The sequence below is a fragment of the Trachypithecus francoisi genome, unplaced genomic scaffold (genome assembly GCF_009764315.1).
Source record: "Trachypithecus francoisi isolate TF-2019V2 unplaced genomic scaffold, Tfra_2.0 Lachesis_group3, whole genome shotgun sequence".
Classification (NCBI taxonomy): Eukaryota; Metazoa; Chordata; class Mammalia; order Primates; family Cercopithecidae; genus Trachypithecus; species Trachypithecus francoisi.
Genome location: NW_022681468.1, coordinates 81,172,758 through 81,190,211, shown reverse-complemented (window position 1 = coordinate 81,190,211; position 17,454 = coordinate 81,172,758). Strand labels below are relative to the sequence as shown.

The 17,454-nt window shown below is 39.4% G+C and overlaps 1 protein-coding gene across 2 annotated transcripts in view; it reads right to left on the bottom strand.

Annotated features, from left to right (window-relative positions):
* STXBP6 (syntaxin binding protein 6) overlaps window positions 1-17,454 on the bottom strand; it is a 260,670-nt gene that overhangs the window by 166,666 nt on the left and 76,550 nt on the right. The window contains exon 2 of one of the 2 annotated variants that reach the window (XM_033188373.1): window positions 16,575-16,763. The exons of the other annotated variant lie outside the window; for it this stretch is intronic. Coding sequence (XP_033044264.1) covers window positions 16,575-16,728 — 154 coding nt within the window. The 5' untranslated portion in view covers window positions 16,729-16,763. The remainder of the gene's footprint in view (window positions 1-16,574; window positions 16,764-17,454) is intronic. 2 annotated transcript variants of the gene reach the window in all.

The window sequence follows — 17,454 nt, the reverse complement described above, 5'->3', positions numbered from 1 at the left end:
GTGTGTGTATGTGTGTGTGTAAAGAAAGGGTAACAGGAAAGAGCTGGAGAAACAAGAACCTGATCTGGGCTGAGAAGCCCGGTCCACAGGCATTTGTATCAGCCTCTCCCACTTCTGATGTTTGCTTAACAGTGAACTTGACTGACCTCAAAGAACGTTTTGTTTTATTTTGTTTTAATTTTTCTTTTGATCCAGTAAAGATAGGTGTAGGAAAATAACATCTCCCATTTCAGGGATAGGATCTTGATTGACTAACCCAGTTCTAACTCCCTGTGAAGCAGGATAAACAGGCCTAAACACAAACGGCTTCTGCACCCAATATTCCCAGTATTGTGCAAATATTCATGTCATTACAGTGGAAATTTTCAAACTCTAAAATAGAGCAGCAGTGTGATGCCACCTAATATTCTAGCTTTGGGGAAAAACAATGTTGGAATCTAGGTAATCGAGAGTAGACTGGTTTAAAAATGGCAGGTCAGAATGCCCTTAAGATTCCTGTCAGGAGTGGGACACAGACTGCAGAGGATGCAAACTGGAGAGGGAATGAAGAAAAACTGTAGGGAAGGAGAGGGAGAAAACCCCCAAGGCCAAGTCTGGGTTATCATATGATTTTGCTTCACATGACATGGGTCACAGGTGCCTGTCATACATACATATTAACTTTTTTTTTCTTTTTGCTGTTGTCTTATAAATGTCTTGAGTCTGTTCCTGAGAGTCAGACTTTATTATTAGATTATTTATTTATTTTTATTTCAATGGCTTTTGGGGGGTAAAGGTGGTATTTGATCATTAACATGTTTTTAAAAAGCTATAGATGAGCAATCTTTATCTGGCAAGAACCATTAGTGGGACAGTGAGTATCCCACTAATGATAAGATAATAGTATTGCTCATAAAGCTGAATACCTTCCATGTAACATGCATTACACACACATATACACAGTTCAGTTATTCTTCAAAATACCCTGTGAATTTAATGCAGAGATACAGATATTATTGCCATTTTATAGATGAGAAAACTGAATTTCAAAGACATGACAGAGTGAGTACAGTCAGCGTTTTACCATAAGTCTGCCTAACCTGTGTTCTTCTATAGCTGGGGTGGGAATTCTCCCAGGGCACAATAGGTGCCTCTGACTATAGTTTACTGACAAAAGCCTCACTACCACACACAGCAAGGTGCACTAACTTCTCAAAGTGTTAACCTCGAAAATCACCCAAAGAATGCATCTATGTGACTTAAAACAGTGCCTTCTTGGTAGGCTGCTGTTTAGGATGTCTGCCAGGTACACAGTGCCTTGCCAGCCACATGCCAGAAGGAGAGCTGTCTTAGTTTGCAATCTCCCTAACCACCACTTGCTCTACCTTTGCAATTAGTCAAAACTAATCATAACGAACATAAGTGAGTGAGTTGTGAAACTCCTGTTCTTAACAGTGGGCTGTGTGGTGGGAGAGCACACAGATGGAGTTTCCTTTTTAAATGAAATATTTGGCACTAGCCTCTGTTAAGAGTTTTCCCTTGTTTCCATCTGGTTTTAGTATTGGAAGACATACATGAGAGAATGGAAAAAGAAAACTCTGTTGGCATGCTAAACCACTAGAAAAGCTGAAGTCACTGACAGCACATCCTCTAAATCCTCAGAGATTAGCACACTCTGCTCAAGGAATGTTGTCACATTGTTTTTAAGAGGGGAGAGTTCTGTTCTCCAGATCTAGCCCCGTCTTGGTGGGGGGGCAGGAATGACAGTGTGTCTACTTTGGAGTCAGATGGACCCAGGCATGAGTCAGCACCCTCATTGTTTAGCCACCTGACCCTAGGCAGTGCATCTACCAGCATTAAGCCTCAGGTATTTCATCTGTAAAGTAGAAATAACAAGAGAAGGCTGTTGTGGGGATTAAATGAGATGATACCCATTAAATGCTTACTTATCTGTTTTTGAACTTTCCTAATCACAAGGTTTTAGGAAAGACAAATGTTATTATCACTGGTTTTCACAGGAAGAGATCTAGAACCACCAAGGAAACTCTAAAAAAATTTCAGACATCTATTTTTTTCTACTACACAATGGAAGAAAACAAATTCATATGTGGCAGTGTCCCTGCCAGGAGCCTCTCCGAATTTCCCCGGGGGGGTTCATCTGCTAAGAGTCAAATATATCTACTAACAGTGCCACTGTAATATGTGAATTTCTTAACAGCCCAGTTGTTGGTATACAGGAATGTTACCACCCAGCCAAAACCAACCAAAGCCTAAACCTGTAGGAGACCAGAGTAATACCGAGACATGATTATAACTAAAGCCGAATGAAAGGGTAAGAAAAGGCATTTGGTTTGGCAAGTCTTTTCTCATACAATCCCTATGCCTACAAGAGAGCGAGAGCACAGCACAGTGGATGAGGAAGTAGACTCTAGAATCAAACCTGGGTTCAAGTCCTTGTTTTGTCACTCACTAGCTGAGGATCTTGGGCAAGCTAACTTGCCTATATATGCTCAGTTTCCTCACCTACAAAATAAGAACTATTATCTACCTCATAGCACTGTTAAAAGGATTAAAGGAGTTAACATGTGGAAAGGGTACAGAATATGTCTGAACTCAATAAATACCACAACTACTATTAGAAAAGGCATTTGGGATTACTACTACTAATCCCAAAGCAGGCTGATGCCACCCTGACTGTATGAGCACTGAAGCGTGTGATGGGCCACGGCAGGTGCTGCCCTGCAGGTCATTTAAAATTATACCTGGTGGCCAAACCTACTGAACTAGAAAATGTTTCAGAGGAAAATCCCCTCCTTTTCAATTCATGTAACCAATGGTTATTGTTTTACAAATGCTTTAATCAAATATGTCTGTGCACATATCCTAGAAGAGCCAAATGCTCAATAAATTGTATAACAAAGGATACTGCATTTTTATAAAATTAAAAAGGATGTAAGAAAACTCACAATCAAGGCACTGAAAATAACTTTTTTTTTAATTGCCTTGCCTTGTAGAGTTAAAGTTTTATAGCTGGATGTACACACCAAATCTCTATAATAAAGAGACAAAAGGCTTACCCTGATATATATTCCAATGTAGGAAAGTCTATTAATCAATAACTTCAGAAATGAGACAGAAGGACACTGTGGAGGCCAAAAGTATGCCACATCTCTATCAATTGTGAAGAGTCAGAAAGGAATCTACTATTTAAAACACAGTCCTCTCCACCACACCCCTCCCAAGTGAATCAGAAGAAATGAGGTGCTGTGGCAGTTGCACATGGCCACGGGTCAGGAATCAGGTAGATGTCTGACTCTGCCACTTCCAAAATGGTGACCCCGGGAGATCATGACCTCTGATGAACACTAGTTCCTTGATCTGTGAAATGAGGAACATACCACCCAATAAACAGGGATGCTGCAGGGATTAACTGGAATTAAATAATACAATATACATAAGATGAATACTTTTTACTTTTATATAATTTTTTTAAAACTTCTTAATTTCAGTAATATTCACTATATATATACAAATATATATATATATATATATACACACATACATATAATTATTGTAGTTGATTTGCATTTCCTCTTTCACTGCTAATACCTTGGTGTGCCTCTGACTTCAGTGTGAATTTCTTCGTTTTTCCTGAATAAAAACTCTTGAAAAGTCAACCTACCACTGCTGAATAAACCATTTCTACCGAGGTCAAATTTCATCTGCCTTGTGTCTTCTCTCTCTTCTAATATTTATAGACTTTGAGATGAGAACCGGTCTGAATTAGAAAGTAAATGAAAAGAGTTTCTCTCCTATGCCAGATCACTGACAATTAAATTTGGTTATCCTAATTCCAGTAACAACCCGTAAAGAATTTTCTCAAATGCTCATAAATGTTTAAGTGTTGATATTAACTACCTGGATTCTTCCCTACATGACATGCATGAAATAAGAATGAAATTTGGTGTAAAACTTCCATGAGGGTTCAGATCCCTAGAATCTCAGAACCCACAATAAACCTGAATCTTACTCTGAATTTTTCAACTGAATAAACTAAGCCCAGAAAAATCAGATGTTTGACCATGTCCAGACAAGGAGAAAGAAATTAAAGAAGTTTTTAATAAAATTGAGTACCAAAAATATATCATTATGTCAGATATCCCAATAAGACAACCCAAAGTATACCTCCCCAAAACAGTACAACTTCTCAACCTTAGCTTCAGAAGTTCTTGCACAACACTTTCAAAATACAGATAAGCTTCCCCACCAGCCCCCATGCTGCATTGGAACCAGGCCATCTGTCCTTTGAGAAATTCTAGAGGATATTATAAGGAACACCTACGGCTGCCAATCACTGAGATAAAGGGCAGTATTGGCAGGTTCTATGCTCCTAATACATGTCATTACCTGCCATGGGTATCTATTTACATAAATTATTTCATCAAAAAGCATTCAGAACTTTTTCCTGAAAAAAATTTTGCTCTCCCTACAAATCTAAAACCATTTTGAAAAGATTAAGATTTTCTGTTTCAACAAAACACGTAGAAGAATGTACTAATCACAAAAATTAAAGCTCCCACATGCTCCTTCTCTGGTGATGAGTAGCAGCCAAGGGAAGATTTTTACCCATTTATGGATATAAAGGGTAGCATCATATATTACACACACATAATTAAAACAGGATCCAGAAAATAGATTTTAAACCTGAAATTACAGAATGTTTGGTAGGTAACTGATGTCTAATAACAAACTGATTTTAACTTAGCATATTTCTAGTTTAGCGTTATAGACCCATATTATCATGGACAACTGACTATAGAAATTGTGGGTAGGGCTTACTTTACACTTTGAATGTGTTAACAGTTCTAAGTTACAAATAAAGTCTACACTATAATCAGGTACGTAGTAAAAAAAAACTCAAATAGCATCTTCCATTAAGCATCTATTGTATCTCTATCAAGCAATATGCCGGGTGCTATAAGGAATTTATCATTAACAAAATTTACCATTGACCAGTCTTTGAGCAACCTAATCCACATGAGTGAGCAAGAATGAAAAGATAGCACAAAATAAAGATTTTGTATATAGACAGACCACACAGATGCAAGCACAGGTTTAGATGATACACAGCTGCTTCTATCAGAACGTTCAAAAAGGCCAATGGAATAACCTCTCATGTCTATAAAGTAAAGGGTTAGTTTCCACCCACCTGAGGAGGTGCATGGAGATAAGGAGGTTAATATTTCCCACTAGTGACTCTGTAAAAGTATTTTTAAAGTAATCAACTTTGGCTGGACGTGGTGGCTCACACCTGTAATCTCAGAACTTTGGGAGGCTAGGGTGGGTGGATGGCCTGAGGTCAGGAGTTAGAGACCAGCCTGGTCAACATGGTGAAAGGCCATCTCTACTAAAAATACAAAATTAGTCGGGTGCAGTGGCGTGAGCCTGTAATCCCAGCTACACAGGAGGCTGAGGCAGGAGAATTGCTTGAACCCAGGAGGTGGAGGTTGCAGTGAGCTGAGATCGTGCCACTGCACTCCAACCTGGGCAATAGAGCGAGACTCCGTCTCAAAAAAAAAAAAAAATAATAATAATAATTTCATTGAAATATATTTACATATAATAAAATACAACCATTTTAAGTGTGCAGCCTGATGAGCTGTCAAAAATGTATACACCTATGTAATCAACACCACAATCAACAAACAGAACACCTAGCGTTACTGTGAAAAATCGCCTCAGGCCCCTTCTCAGTCAATCCTGCCACTACATCTTACTCTTGTCTGTTCTAGAATGTCATATAAGTGGAATCACATAGTATATTGAGGCTTCTGTCTGTTTTTTCTTTTCCACAACATAATGCTTTTGAGATTCATCCATGTTGCTACGTATATTGGTAGTTCATTTCTTTTTACTGCAAGGTAGTATTCCACTGCAAAAATGTAAAATAATTTGTTTATGCATTTAATATGTAGATGGATATTTGAGTTATTTCTGGGTTTTGGTTATTATGAATGAGACTGTTATGAATACTTGTGTACAAGTCTTTAGGTGGATGTATGTTTTTATTTTTTCTCTTGAGTATATGCCTAGTAATGGGGTGCATGTTTGACTTTATAAAAAACTGCCAAGTTGTTTACTAAAGCAGTCATATCATTTTTACATTCCCATCAGCAAAGTATGAGAGCTCAAATTGCTTCACATGTTTGTTAACACTTGGTATTGTCAGTATTTTTAATTTTAGTCATTGCTGAAAAGAAAAAGCAGAAAGCAATGCTTTAAGAATGTTAATCACAGAGGCATCTCAGTACATAAGCATTTGTACATATCATTCGAGAAGTCAATCAATCCATGACTCCAGTGAGAAACACTCAAATCCTATCCCAAGACACCATAAAGAACTGGAGAGATTCTTTTTCTCCTTCTATAATTAAACCTAAATAAACTAAGAAAGATCATCTTATTTATCCCACTCCAGTACCTTTTTTGGATACCTCCAAAGGATATTTAAACCGCTCTGAAAACAGTCTTATGATCACAGACCTCTAACTCTGATCATAGACTATATTAGATATTGGGAAAAAATTCACACAAAGAAAAGTTAGTAAAAGACATTGGATATATATGAAACACCCATGTCTAGATACATATTTTGGCAAGCTTTTAAAGCAGTGATACTTCTCCCTTTTTAAAAATTTAATGCTTCATGCTGTTTGAAGAATGGTTAAAAATTATTTGCAGACATTGTCCTAATTTGGACAAAGTTTGCCAGTTCAAAATGGATCACTGGATTTCATCAACCAAACCACAATAGTTGAAGGGCCTGGCCTCCCAGAAGGCGTAGGCAGTTCACACTAATAGCAGGAAGAAGACTGTCATTCCAGGGCTCGGCTTTCACTTCACAGACTCCTATGAGAGCTGAGCTACAAAGAGGTCATCCCTACCTAGACTGAATAGAATAGGAGAAATTCAAAATCCTGCTTAGTCTTTTAATGAACCTGCCATTTCCTCTGCCTGGAATGCCCTCTCACCCACACAATCCTCTTTTCAAAACCAGTGAGCCCTGCTTTTCTCGAAATTCTTGGTTCTCCCAACCAGGACAAATTCTCTGCATACATGCGTTCGCGTCATTGTATTTTTTTAATCTTTCACAGTTTATAACTATGTTTATTTTAGTGACAGATTAATGTCTATTGCTGCTTGCCCACCAAATTAGGTAAGCTGCATGAATTCTTTTCATAGCGGTACCCACAGAAGCTAGAATGCTTGGCACAGAAAAGTTCTTAATAAATATTTGACTAATTGCTAATTAAAACATTACCTTATCAGGGATGTAACTGATATGCTACTAAGCTTCGCACAAGTTAAAAAATAGAGGTGCCTGCTTCTTTGTCACTTACAAGAAAAATCAAACTGGAAAAATCTTGGGTGTCAAAGTTGCCTGCCCTTCTCCTGCCCCAATTTCCACTATACTATCTGCTTCAACGTCAGATCTACTTTATCAATCTGTTCTCTCAAGATTCAAAACCATGAAAAGACTGAAGAACAAAAGATTTTCCTCCATTAGAATGCAACAAAAAAAGCAATTCTCACAGTTTTGGACTTTAAACCTGAAGGTCTTGGTAATTTGTAAAGGAAATACAGTTATTCCATAAGTCCCAGGTCATTGTCTTCTATGGCAGGGGAAATGGAACGGTTATGCTATTTCACTGAGTGAGATGAGGTTGTTAGAGTCCCTATATCACTCTTGGAGGCTTCATGATCAGAATTAGGCAGACAACAGCATATGCCTAAAATGCAAACAACTGTTCATCAATTATACATACATACTAGGCAAAATTCAAGTGGCTTCTAGACCATCTACCTTTCTTGCAACTACTCATCTACAAGAAATCTCAATGAAATATTGAGAAAATAGAGCTTAACAAAATTAGAATCACTAGGTGTCGATACTAGGCCGATGTTCAGCCCAGCCCGAATACAAATCAATATTTATTTAAGTGTATTCTATTCATCGCTTGTGTAAGCAGGACTCTGGAATCTAAATTTAAGAATATGAAAATATTTTTAAGACCTGGGCTGGGCGTGGTGGCTCACGCATAATCCCAGCACTTTCAGAGGCCAAGGGGAAATGACTGTTTGGAGCTGGGAGTTTGAGACCAGCCTGGGCAATATGACAAGACCCCATTGCCACAAAAACGGCAAAAATGGTGGTTCATCCCTGCAATCCCAGCACTTTGGGAGGGCTAAGTAGGAGGATTGCTTGAGCCCAGGAGTTCGAGACCAGCCTAGGCAACAGAGTGAGAACTCATTTTCACAAAAAATACAAAAATCAGCTGGGCACAGCGTTGTGTGCCTGCAGTCCCAGCTCTCAGGAGGCTGAGGTAAGAGGATCAATTGAACCCAAGGAGGTCAAGGCTGCAGTGGGCCATGGCTGTGCTACTGCACTCCAGCCTGGGTAACAAGTGAGACCCTGTCTCAAAACAAAACAAAACAAAACAAAACAAAACACACTTGAATTTCATTAATAAAATTCTAGGAAGGTATTAGGTGAAGCGACTTCTTTCTTCCACTTAGTCATTAGATATTAATTGAGGCCCTAGAATATGCCAGGCACTGCTTAGCACACTAAAGAAATACAAATATCTTCTAACAATAACCAAGTTTTTTTTATTAACCTAATCCTTATTTTTAATAAACAGAAACCAATGTTTCAAGGTCAATTCTCTCACACTCATTTAAGTAAAAGCTTTCTTCCTTTTTTTTTCTTGAAGCAGAGTCTCACTCTATCACCCAGGCTGGAGAGCAGTGGTGTGATCTCGGCGCACTGCAACCTCTGCCTCCTGGGTTCAAGCGATTCTGACATCTCAGCCGTCTGAGTAGCTGGGATTACAGGCAGACACCACCATACCTGGCTAATTTTGGTGTTTTTAATAGAGACAGGGTTTTATTATGTTGGCCAGGCTGGTCTCGAACTCCTGGCCTCAGATGATCCTCCTGCCTTGGCCTCCCAAAGTGCTGGGCATTTATAGGCATGAGCCACCACGCCTGGTCCATTGAAAAATAATTCTTAACACAGCAGTCTGCGATCTAACCACAAGGCAGCAGCGAGGCTGGGGCAGGGGCGCCCGCCATTGCTGAGGCTTAGGTAGGTACACAAAGCCGCTGGGAAGCTCGAACTGGTGGAGCTCACAGCAGCTCAAGGAAGCCTGCCTGTCTCTGTAGACTCCACCTCTGGGGACAGGGCACAGTTAACAACAACAACAACAAAAGCAGCAGGAACCTCTGCAGACGCAAATGACTCTGTCTGACAGCTTTGAAGAGAGCAGTGGATCTCCCAACACCGAGGTTGAGATCTGAGAAGGGACAGACTGCCTGCTCAAGTGGGTCCCTGACCCCTGAGTAGCCTAATGGGGAGACATCCCCTACTAGGGGCAGTCTGATGCCCCACACCTCACAGGGTGGAGTACACCCCTGAGAGGAAGCTTCCAAAGTAAGAATCAGACAGGTACACTCACTGTTCAGCAATATTCTATCTTCGGCAACCTCTGCTGCTGATACCCAGGAAAAGAGGGTCTGGAGTGGACCTCAAGCAATCTCCAACAGACCTACAGCTGAAGGTCTTGACTGTTAGAAGGAAAACTATCAAACAGGAAGGAAACCTATACCAAAACCCCATCAGTACGTCACCATCATCAAAGACCAGAGGCAGATAAAACCACAAAGATGGGGAAAAAGCAGGGCAGAAAAGCTGGAAATTCAAAAAATAAGAGTGCTTCTCCCCCTGCAAAGGAGCGCAGCCCATCGCCAGCAACGGATCAAAGCTGGTCAGAGAATGGCTTTGACGAGATGAGAGAAGAAGGCTTCAGTCCATCAAACTTCTCAGAGCTAAAGGAGGAATTACGTACCCAGTGCAAAGAAACTAAAAATCTTGAAAAAAGAGTGGAAGAATTGACAGCTAGACTAATTAATGCAGAGAAGGTCATAAACAAAATGACAGAGATGAAAATCATGACACGAGAAATACGTGACAAATGCACAAGCTTCAGTAACCGACTTGATCAACTGGAAGAAAGAGTATCAGCGATTGAGGATCAAATGAATGAAATGAAGCGAGAAGAGAAACCAAAAGAAAAAAGAAGAAAAAGAAATGAACAAAGCCTGCAAGAAGTATGGGATTATGTAAAAAGAACAAATCTACGTCTGATTGGGGTGCCTGAAAGTGAGGGGGAAAATGGAACCAAGTTGGAAACCACTCTGCAGGATATCATCCAGGAGAACTTCCCCAACCTAGTAGGGCAGGCCAACATTCAAATTCAGGAAATACAGAGAAGGCCACAAAGATACTCCTCGAGAAGAGCAACTCCAAGACACATAATTGCCAGATTCACCAAAGTTGAAATGAAGGAAAGAATCTTAAGGGCACCCAGAGAGAAAGGTCGGGTTACCCACAAGGGAAGCCCATCAGACTAACAGCAGATCTCTCGGCAGAAACTCTACAAGCCAGAGAGAGTGGGGGCCAATATTCAACATTCTTAAAGAAAAGAATTTTCAACCCAGAATTTCATATCCAGCCAAACTAAGTTTCTTCAGTGAAGGAGAAATAAAATCCTTTACAGATAAGCAAATGCTTAGAGATTTTGTCACTACCAGGCCTGCCTTACAAGACACCCTGAAGGAAGTCCTAAACAAGGAAAGGAACAACCGGTACCAGCCATTGCAAAAACATGCCAAAATGTAAAGACCATCGAGGCTAGGAAGAAACTGCATCAACTAACGAGCAAAATAACCAGTTAATATCATAATGGCAGGATCAAGTTCACACATAACAATATTAACCTGAAATGTTAATGGACTAAATGCTCCATTAAAAGACACAGACTGGCAAACTGGATAAAGAGTCAAGACCCATCAGTCTGCTGTATTCAGGAGACCCATCACACGCCAGAGACATACACAGGCTCAAAATAAAGGGATGGAGGAAGATCTACCAAGCAAATGGAAAACAAAAAAAAGCAGGGGTTGCAATCCTAGTCTCTGATAAAACAGACTTTAAACCATCAAAGATCAAAAGAGACAAAGAAGGCCATTACATCATGGTAAAGGGATCAATTCAACAGGAAGAGCAAACTATCTTAAATATATATGCACCCAATACAGGAGCACCCAGATTCATAAAGCAAGTCCTTAGAGACTTACACAGAGACTTAGACTCCCATACAATAATAATGGGAGACTTCAACACCCCACTGTCAACATTAGACAGATCAACGAGACAGAAAGTTAACAAGGCTATCCAGGAATTGAACTCATCTCTGCACCAAGCGGACCTAATAGACATCTATAGAACTCTCCACCCCAAATCAACAGAATATACATTCTCTCAGCACCACATCGCACTTATTCCAAATTGACCACATAATTGGAAGTAAAGCACTCCCCAGCAAATGTACAAGAACAGAAATTATAACAAACTGTCTCTCAGACCACAGTGCAATCAAACTAGAACTCAGGACTAAGAAACTCAATCAAAACTGCTCAACTACATGGAAACTGAACAACCTGCTCCTGAATGACTACTGGGTACATAACGAAATGAAGGCAGAAATAAAGATGTTCTTTGAAACCAATGAGAACAAAGATACAACACACCAGAATCTCTTGGACACATTTAAAGCAGTGTGTAGAGGGAAATTTATAGCACTAAATGCCCACAAGAGAAAGCTGGAAAGATCTGAAATTGACACTCTAATATCACAATTAAAAGTACTAGAGAGGCAAGAGCAAACACATTCAAAATGTAGCAGAAGGCAAGAAATAACTAAGATCAGAGCAGAACTGAAGGAGATAGAGACACAAAAAACCCTCCAAAAACTCAATGAATCCAGGAGTTGGTTTTTTGAAAAGATCAACAAAATTGACAGACCGCTAGCTAGACTAACAAAGAAGAAAAGAGAGAGGAATCAAATAGATGCAATAAAAATGATAAAGGGGATATCACCACTGACCCCACAGAAATACAAACTATCATCAGAGAATACTATAAATGCCTCTACACAAATCAACTAGAAAATCTAGAAGAAATGGATAATTTCCTGGACACTTACACTCTTCCAAGACTAAACCAGGAAGAAGTTGAATCCCTGAACAGACCAATAGCAGGCTCTGAAATTGAGGCAATAATTAATAGCCTACCAACCAAACAAAGTCCAGGACCAGATGGATTCACAGCTGAATTCTACCAGAGGTACAAGGAGGAGCTGGTACCATTCCTTCTGAAACTATTCCAATCAATAGAAAAAGAGGGAATCCTCCCTAACTCATTTTATGAGGCCAACATCATCCTGATACCAAAGCCTGGCAGAGACACAACAAAAAAAAGAATTTTAGACCAATATCCCTGATGAACATCGATGCAAAAATCCTCAATAAAATACTGGCAAATCGGATTCAGCAGCACATCAAAAAGCTTATCCACCATGATCAAGTGGGTTTCATCCCTGGGATGCAAGGCTGGTTCAACATTCGCAAATCAATAAACATAATCCAGCATATAAACAGAACCAAAGACAAGAACCACATGATTATCTCAATAGATGCAGAAAAGGCTTTTGACAAAATTCAACAGCCCTTCATGCTAAAAACGCTCAATAAATTCGGTATTGATGGAACATACCTCAAAATAATAAGAGCTATTTATGACAAACCCACAGCTAATATCATACTGAATGGGCAAAAAATGGAAAAATTCCCTTTGAAAACTGGCACAAGACAGGGATGCCCTCTCTCACCACTCCTATTCAATATAGTGTTGGAAGTTCTGGCTAGGGCAATCAGGCAAGAGAAAGAAATCAAGGGTATCCAGTTAGGAAAAGAAGAAGTCAAATTGTCCCTGTTTGCAGATGACATGATTGTATATTTAGAAAACCCCATTGTCTCAGCCCAAAATCTCCTTAAGCTGATAAGCAACTTCAGCAAAGTCTCAGGATACAAAATTAATGTGCAAAAATCAAAAGCATTCTTATATACCAGTAACAGACAAACAGAAAGCCAAATCAGGAATGAACTTCCATTCACAATTGCTTCAAAGAGAATAAAATAACTAGGAATCCAACTTACAAGGGATGTAAAGGACCTCTTCAAGGAGAACTACAAACCACTGCTCAGAGAAATAAAAGAGGACACAAACAAATGGAAGAACATACCATGCTCATGGATAGGAAGAATCAATATCGTGAAAATGGCCAGACTGCCCAAGGTTATTTATAGATTCAATGCCATCCCCATCAAGCTACCAATGAGTTTCTTCACAGAATTGGAAAAAACTGCTTTAAATTTCATATGGAACCAAAAAAGAGCCCGCATTGCCAAGACAATCCTAAGTCAAAAGGACAAAGCTGGAGGCGTCACGCTACATGACTTCAAACTATACTACAAGGCTACAGTAACCAAAACAGCATGGTACTGGTACCAAAACAGAGATATAGACCAATGGAACAGAACAGAGTCTGCAGAAATAATACCACACATCTACAGCCATCTGATCTTTGACAAACCTGAGAGAAACAAGAAATGGGGAAAGGACTCCCTATTTAATAAATGGTGCTGGGAAAATTGGCTAGCCATAAGTAGAAAGCTGAAACTGGATCCTTTCCTTACTCCTTATACGAAGATTAATTCAAGAAGGATTAGAGACTTAAATGTTAGACCTAATACCATAAAAAACCCTAGAAGAAAACCTAGGTAATACCATTCAGGACGTGGGCATGGGCAAGGACTTCATGTCTAAAACACCAAAAGCAATGGCAGCAAAAGCCAAAATTGACAAATGGGATCTAATTAAACTAAGGAGCTTCTGCACAGCAAAAGAAACTACCATCAGAGTGAACAGGCAACCTACAGAATGGGAGAAAGTTTTCACAATCTACTCATCTGACAAAGGGCTAATATCCAGAATCTACAAAGAACTCAAACAAATATACAAGAAAAAAAGAAACAACCCCATCAAAAAGGTGGCAAAGGATATGAACAGACATTTCTCAAAAGAAGACATTCATACAGCCAACAGACACATGAAAAAATGCTCATCATCACTCGCCATCAGAGAAATGCAAATCAAACCACAATGAGATACCATCTCACACCAGTTAGAATGGCAATCATTCAAAAGTCAGGAAACAACAGGTGCTGGAGAGGATGTGGAGAAATAGGAACACTTTTACACTGTTGGTGGGATTGTAAACTAGTTCAACCATTATGGAAAACTGTATGGCAATTCCTCAAGGATCTAGAACTAGATGTACCATATGACCCAGCCATCCCACTACTGGGTATATACCCAAAGGATTATAAATCATGCTGCTATAAAGACACATGCACACGTATGTTTATTGCGGCACTATTCACAATAGCAAAGACTTGGAATCAACCCAAATGTCCATCTGTGACAGACTGGATTAAGACAACGTGGCACATATACACCATGGAATACTATGCAGTCATAAAAAAGGATGAGTTTGCGTCCTTTGTAGGGACATGGATGCAGCTGGAAACCATCATTCTTAGCAAACTATCACAAGAACAGAAAACCAAACACCGCATGTTCTCACTCATAGGTGGGAACTGAACAATGAGATCACCTGGACTGGGGAAGGGGAACATCACACACCGGGGCCTATCATGGGGAGGGGGGAGGGGGGAGGGATTGCATTGGGAGTTATACCTGATATAAATGATGAATTGATGGGTGCTGACGAGTTGATGGGTGCAGCACACTAATATGGCACAAGTATACATATGTAACAAACCTGCACCTTATGCACATGTACCCTAGAACTTAAATAATAAAAAAAAAAAATCATGAATATAAAAAAAAAAAAAGAACAATAATTCTTACCAAAGTGTTATGTTCTTACTTCATTTTGTTTGTTTGTTTCTTTTAATCACACTTTATGTTCTAGGGTACATGTGCAAAATGTGCAGGTTTGTTACATATGTATACATGTGCCATGTTGGTGTGTTGCACCCATTAACTCGTCATTTACATTAGGTATGTCTCCTAATGCTATCCCTCCCCCCCTCCCCCCACCCCACAACAAGCCCCAGTGTGTGATGTTTCCCTTCCTGTGTCCAAGTGTTCTCGTTGTTCAATTCCCACATATGAGTGAGAATATGCGGTGTTTGGTTTTCTGTTCTTGCGATAGTTTGCTGAGAATGATGGTTTCCAGCTGCATCCATGTCCCTACAAAGGACATTAACTCATCTGTTTTTATGGCTGCATAGTATTCCATGGTGTATATGTGCCACATTTTCTTAATCCAATCTGTCATTGATGGACATTTAGGTTGGTTCCAAGTCTTTGCTATTGTGAACAGTGCCGCAATAAACATATGTGTGCTTACTTCGTTTTAATCTAAGAAACAATCTTAGAAATTTACATGTTCTTTCTGGTAAAAAGTTACTTTTCACTTTGGGAGGCCGAGATGGGCGGATCACGAGGTCAGGAGATCGAGACCATCCTGGCTAACACGTTACTAAAAAATACAAAAAACCAGCCGGGCGAGGTGGCGGGCACCTGTAGTCCCAGCTACTCAGGAGGCTGAGGCAGGAGAATGGCGTAATCCCGGGAGGCAGAGCTTGCAGTGAGCTGAGATCCGGCCACTGCACTCCAGCCTGGGCGACAGAGCGAGACTCTGTCTCAGGAAAAAAAAAGAAAAGTTACTTTTACCCTAAAATAAATTCTGATAAATGATCAAAGGTTTAATTTTTTAAAAAGCTAGAAAGGGGTCCAAAAAAGTAAAGTTTGATTCCCAAAACTACAATTGAAGGAAATTTTTTACAAAGATAAAGTAAGCTTAAATCTTCCATCACTCCATATAAGAAATATTATCAGAAATATCACAAATGCCCCAGGTGTTTAGATTAGCATCACCCATAACTCCATGAAAAATTTATCCAAATTTTATCTCAACAATCTTAATACGAATCCATTGTAAATTCCACAGATCTCCTATAATCACCAACAGAAAGAGGAAAAAAAAAACAATCAACAAGATTCTAAGCTTAATAAAACAGATACCTCTTCCCGACAAGGCAATGGCTGTCAGGCAAAGCAATGACTTGTGAATTGAATTGACCTTATCACATTCCACAAGGTGCCAATATTTATCTTAAGACAAGTGATTACTGATTATTGGCAACTGTCTAGAAAAACAAAGCTAATGAAAGTCAAGCTGTGAGTAATGACAATTATCCAGATACCAGGAACTGTTCTAAAAAGAGAATTCCAGAGGATAGCCCATTCTCTGTCAGTGTCTCAGTGAAGGCAAGTATGGACAAACAAGTCTGCGAAACATTTTACAAAAGCTCTTAATGAACTGTAAAATACATCCAAACTGAACTTCACTACCTTTCCAATACATGGCAACCTCAAAAACAGAGGTGTCACCAGTAAACAGGAAGACCAGAGAAACGGAAAAGCAGCAAGAGAGTGCAGACACCACAAAACCTGTGAATGTAAACTTCCTGGATACCTCAGAATTAACTGTTTTAAAATAGAAGTTATTTTAATAATATTAATATCTGGTTCTCATTACCTGACAGACAGATATAAGTTAAATATTCGCCTTGACCTCCAGTTGCCAAGAAAGGAATCTTTTTCTTTGTCCTCCTCTTGACTTGGACAGCTCCCAGCATCCTTTCATCAAGAGGTGCAAAAATTTCCTTGCTGATAGCAGATTTGGCACTCATTGTAGAACAAGCGAAGACAGCACGCAGTGAATTTTCTAAAGAAGCAAAAGAAAGGAAAGTTGGAATTGACAACATTGTAAGGGCTCATACAAGAATCAGCAGCCAGTGAATTCGCAGGTGAAGTAATTTTCAATTTGTAGTTTAATCTCATACTTGCTTGAAATGTATTATAGAATCATTAATAAGCAAGGTCTTCATATTTGCAATAACTATGAAAAAATACAAACAAAAATGGGGTACTTATTTATTCTCCAAAAATGTCAAACACAATATGAGATGAGTAGTACAAACTGGGATCTGGAAAGTTTGTTAATTACTACCCCGACTGCACCTCCCTCTAACTGGCAAGGAGCACCCACTCTATTCCTATTCTGTAAGGAACATGATTTCACAATTCCAGATGACAAGTCTTTCCACTATCCAACAGTCCTTAGCGTCAAGAAATTCTTTATGCCCCTTCAAAATCTCCTTTAATGTAAATCCATTTCCCTAATTCCATTCATAATGGAAATAATTATATCATCTTCTACACAATAACTATACATGCAACAGAAGACCCTTCTTCTGCCTTTGATCACGCTAAGTAATGAATTCTTATTTATTAGCTTCTTCCAATGGGTCCGACTTTGCAGTGCTCCTCTGCATTTCGTTACCATGCTCTGTACCCTTGACAAACACTCCACATTTTCCTTCAGCCAAAATGGATACAAAATTCTAAAAACACAT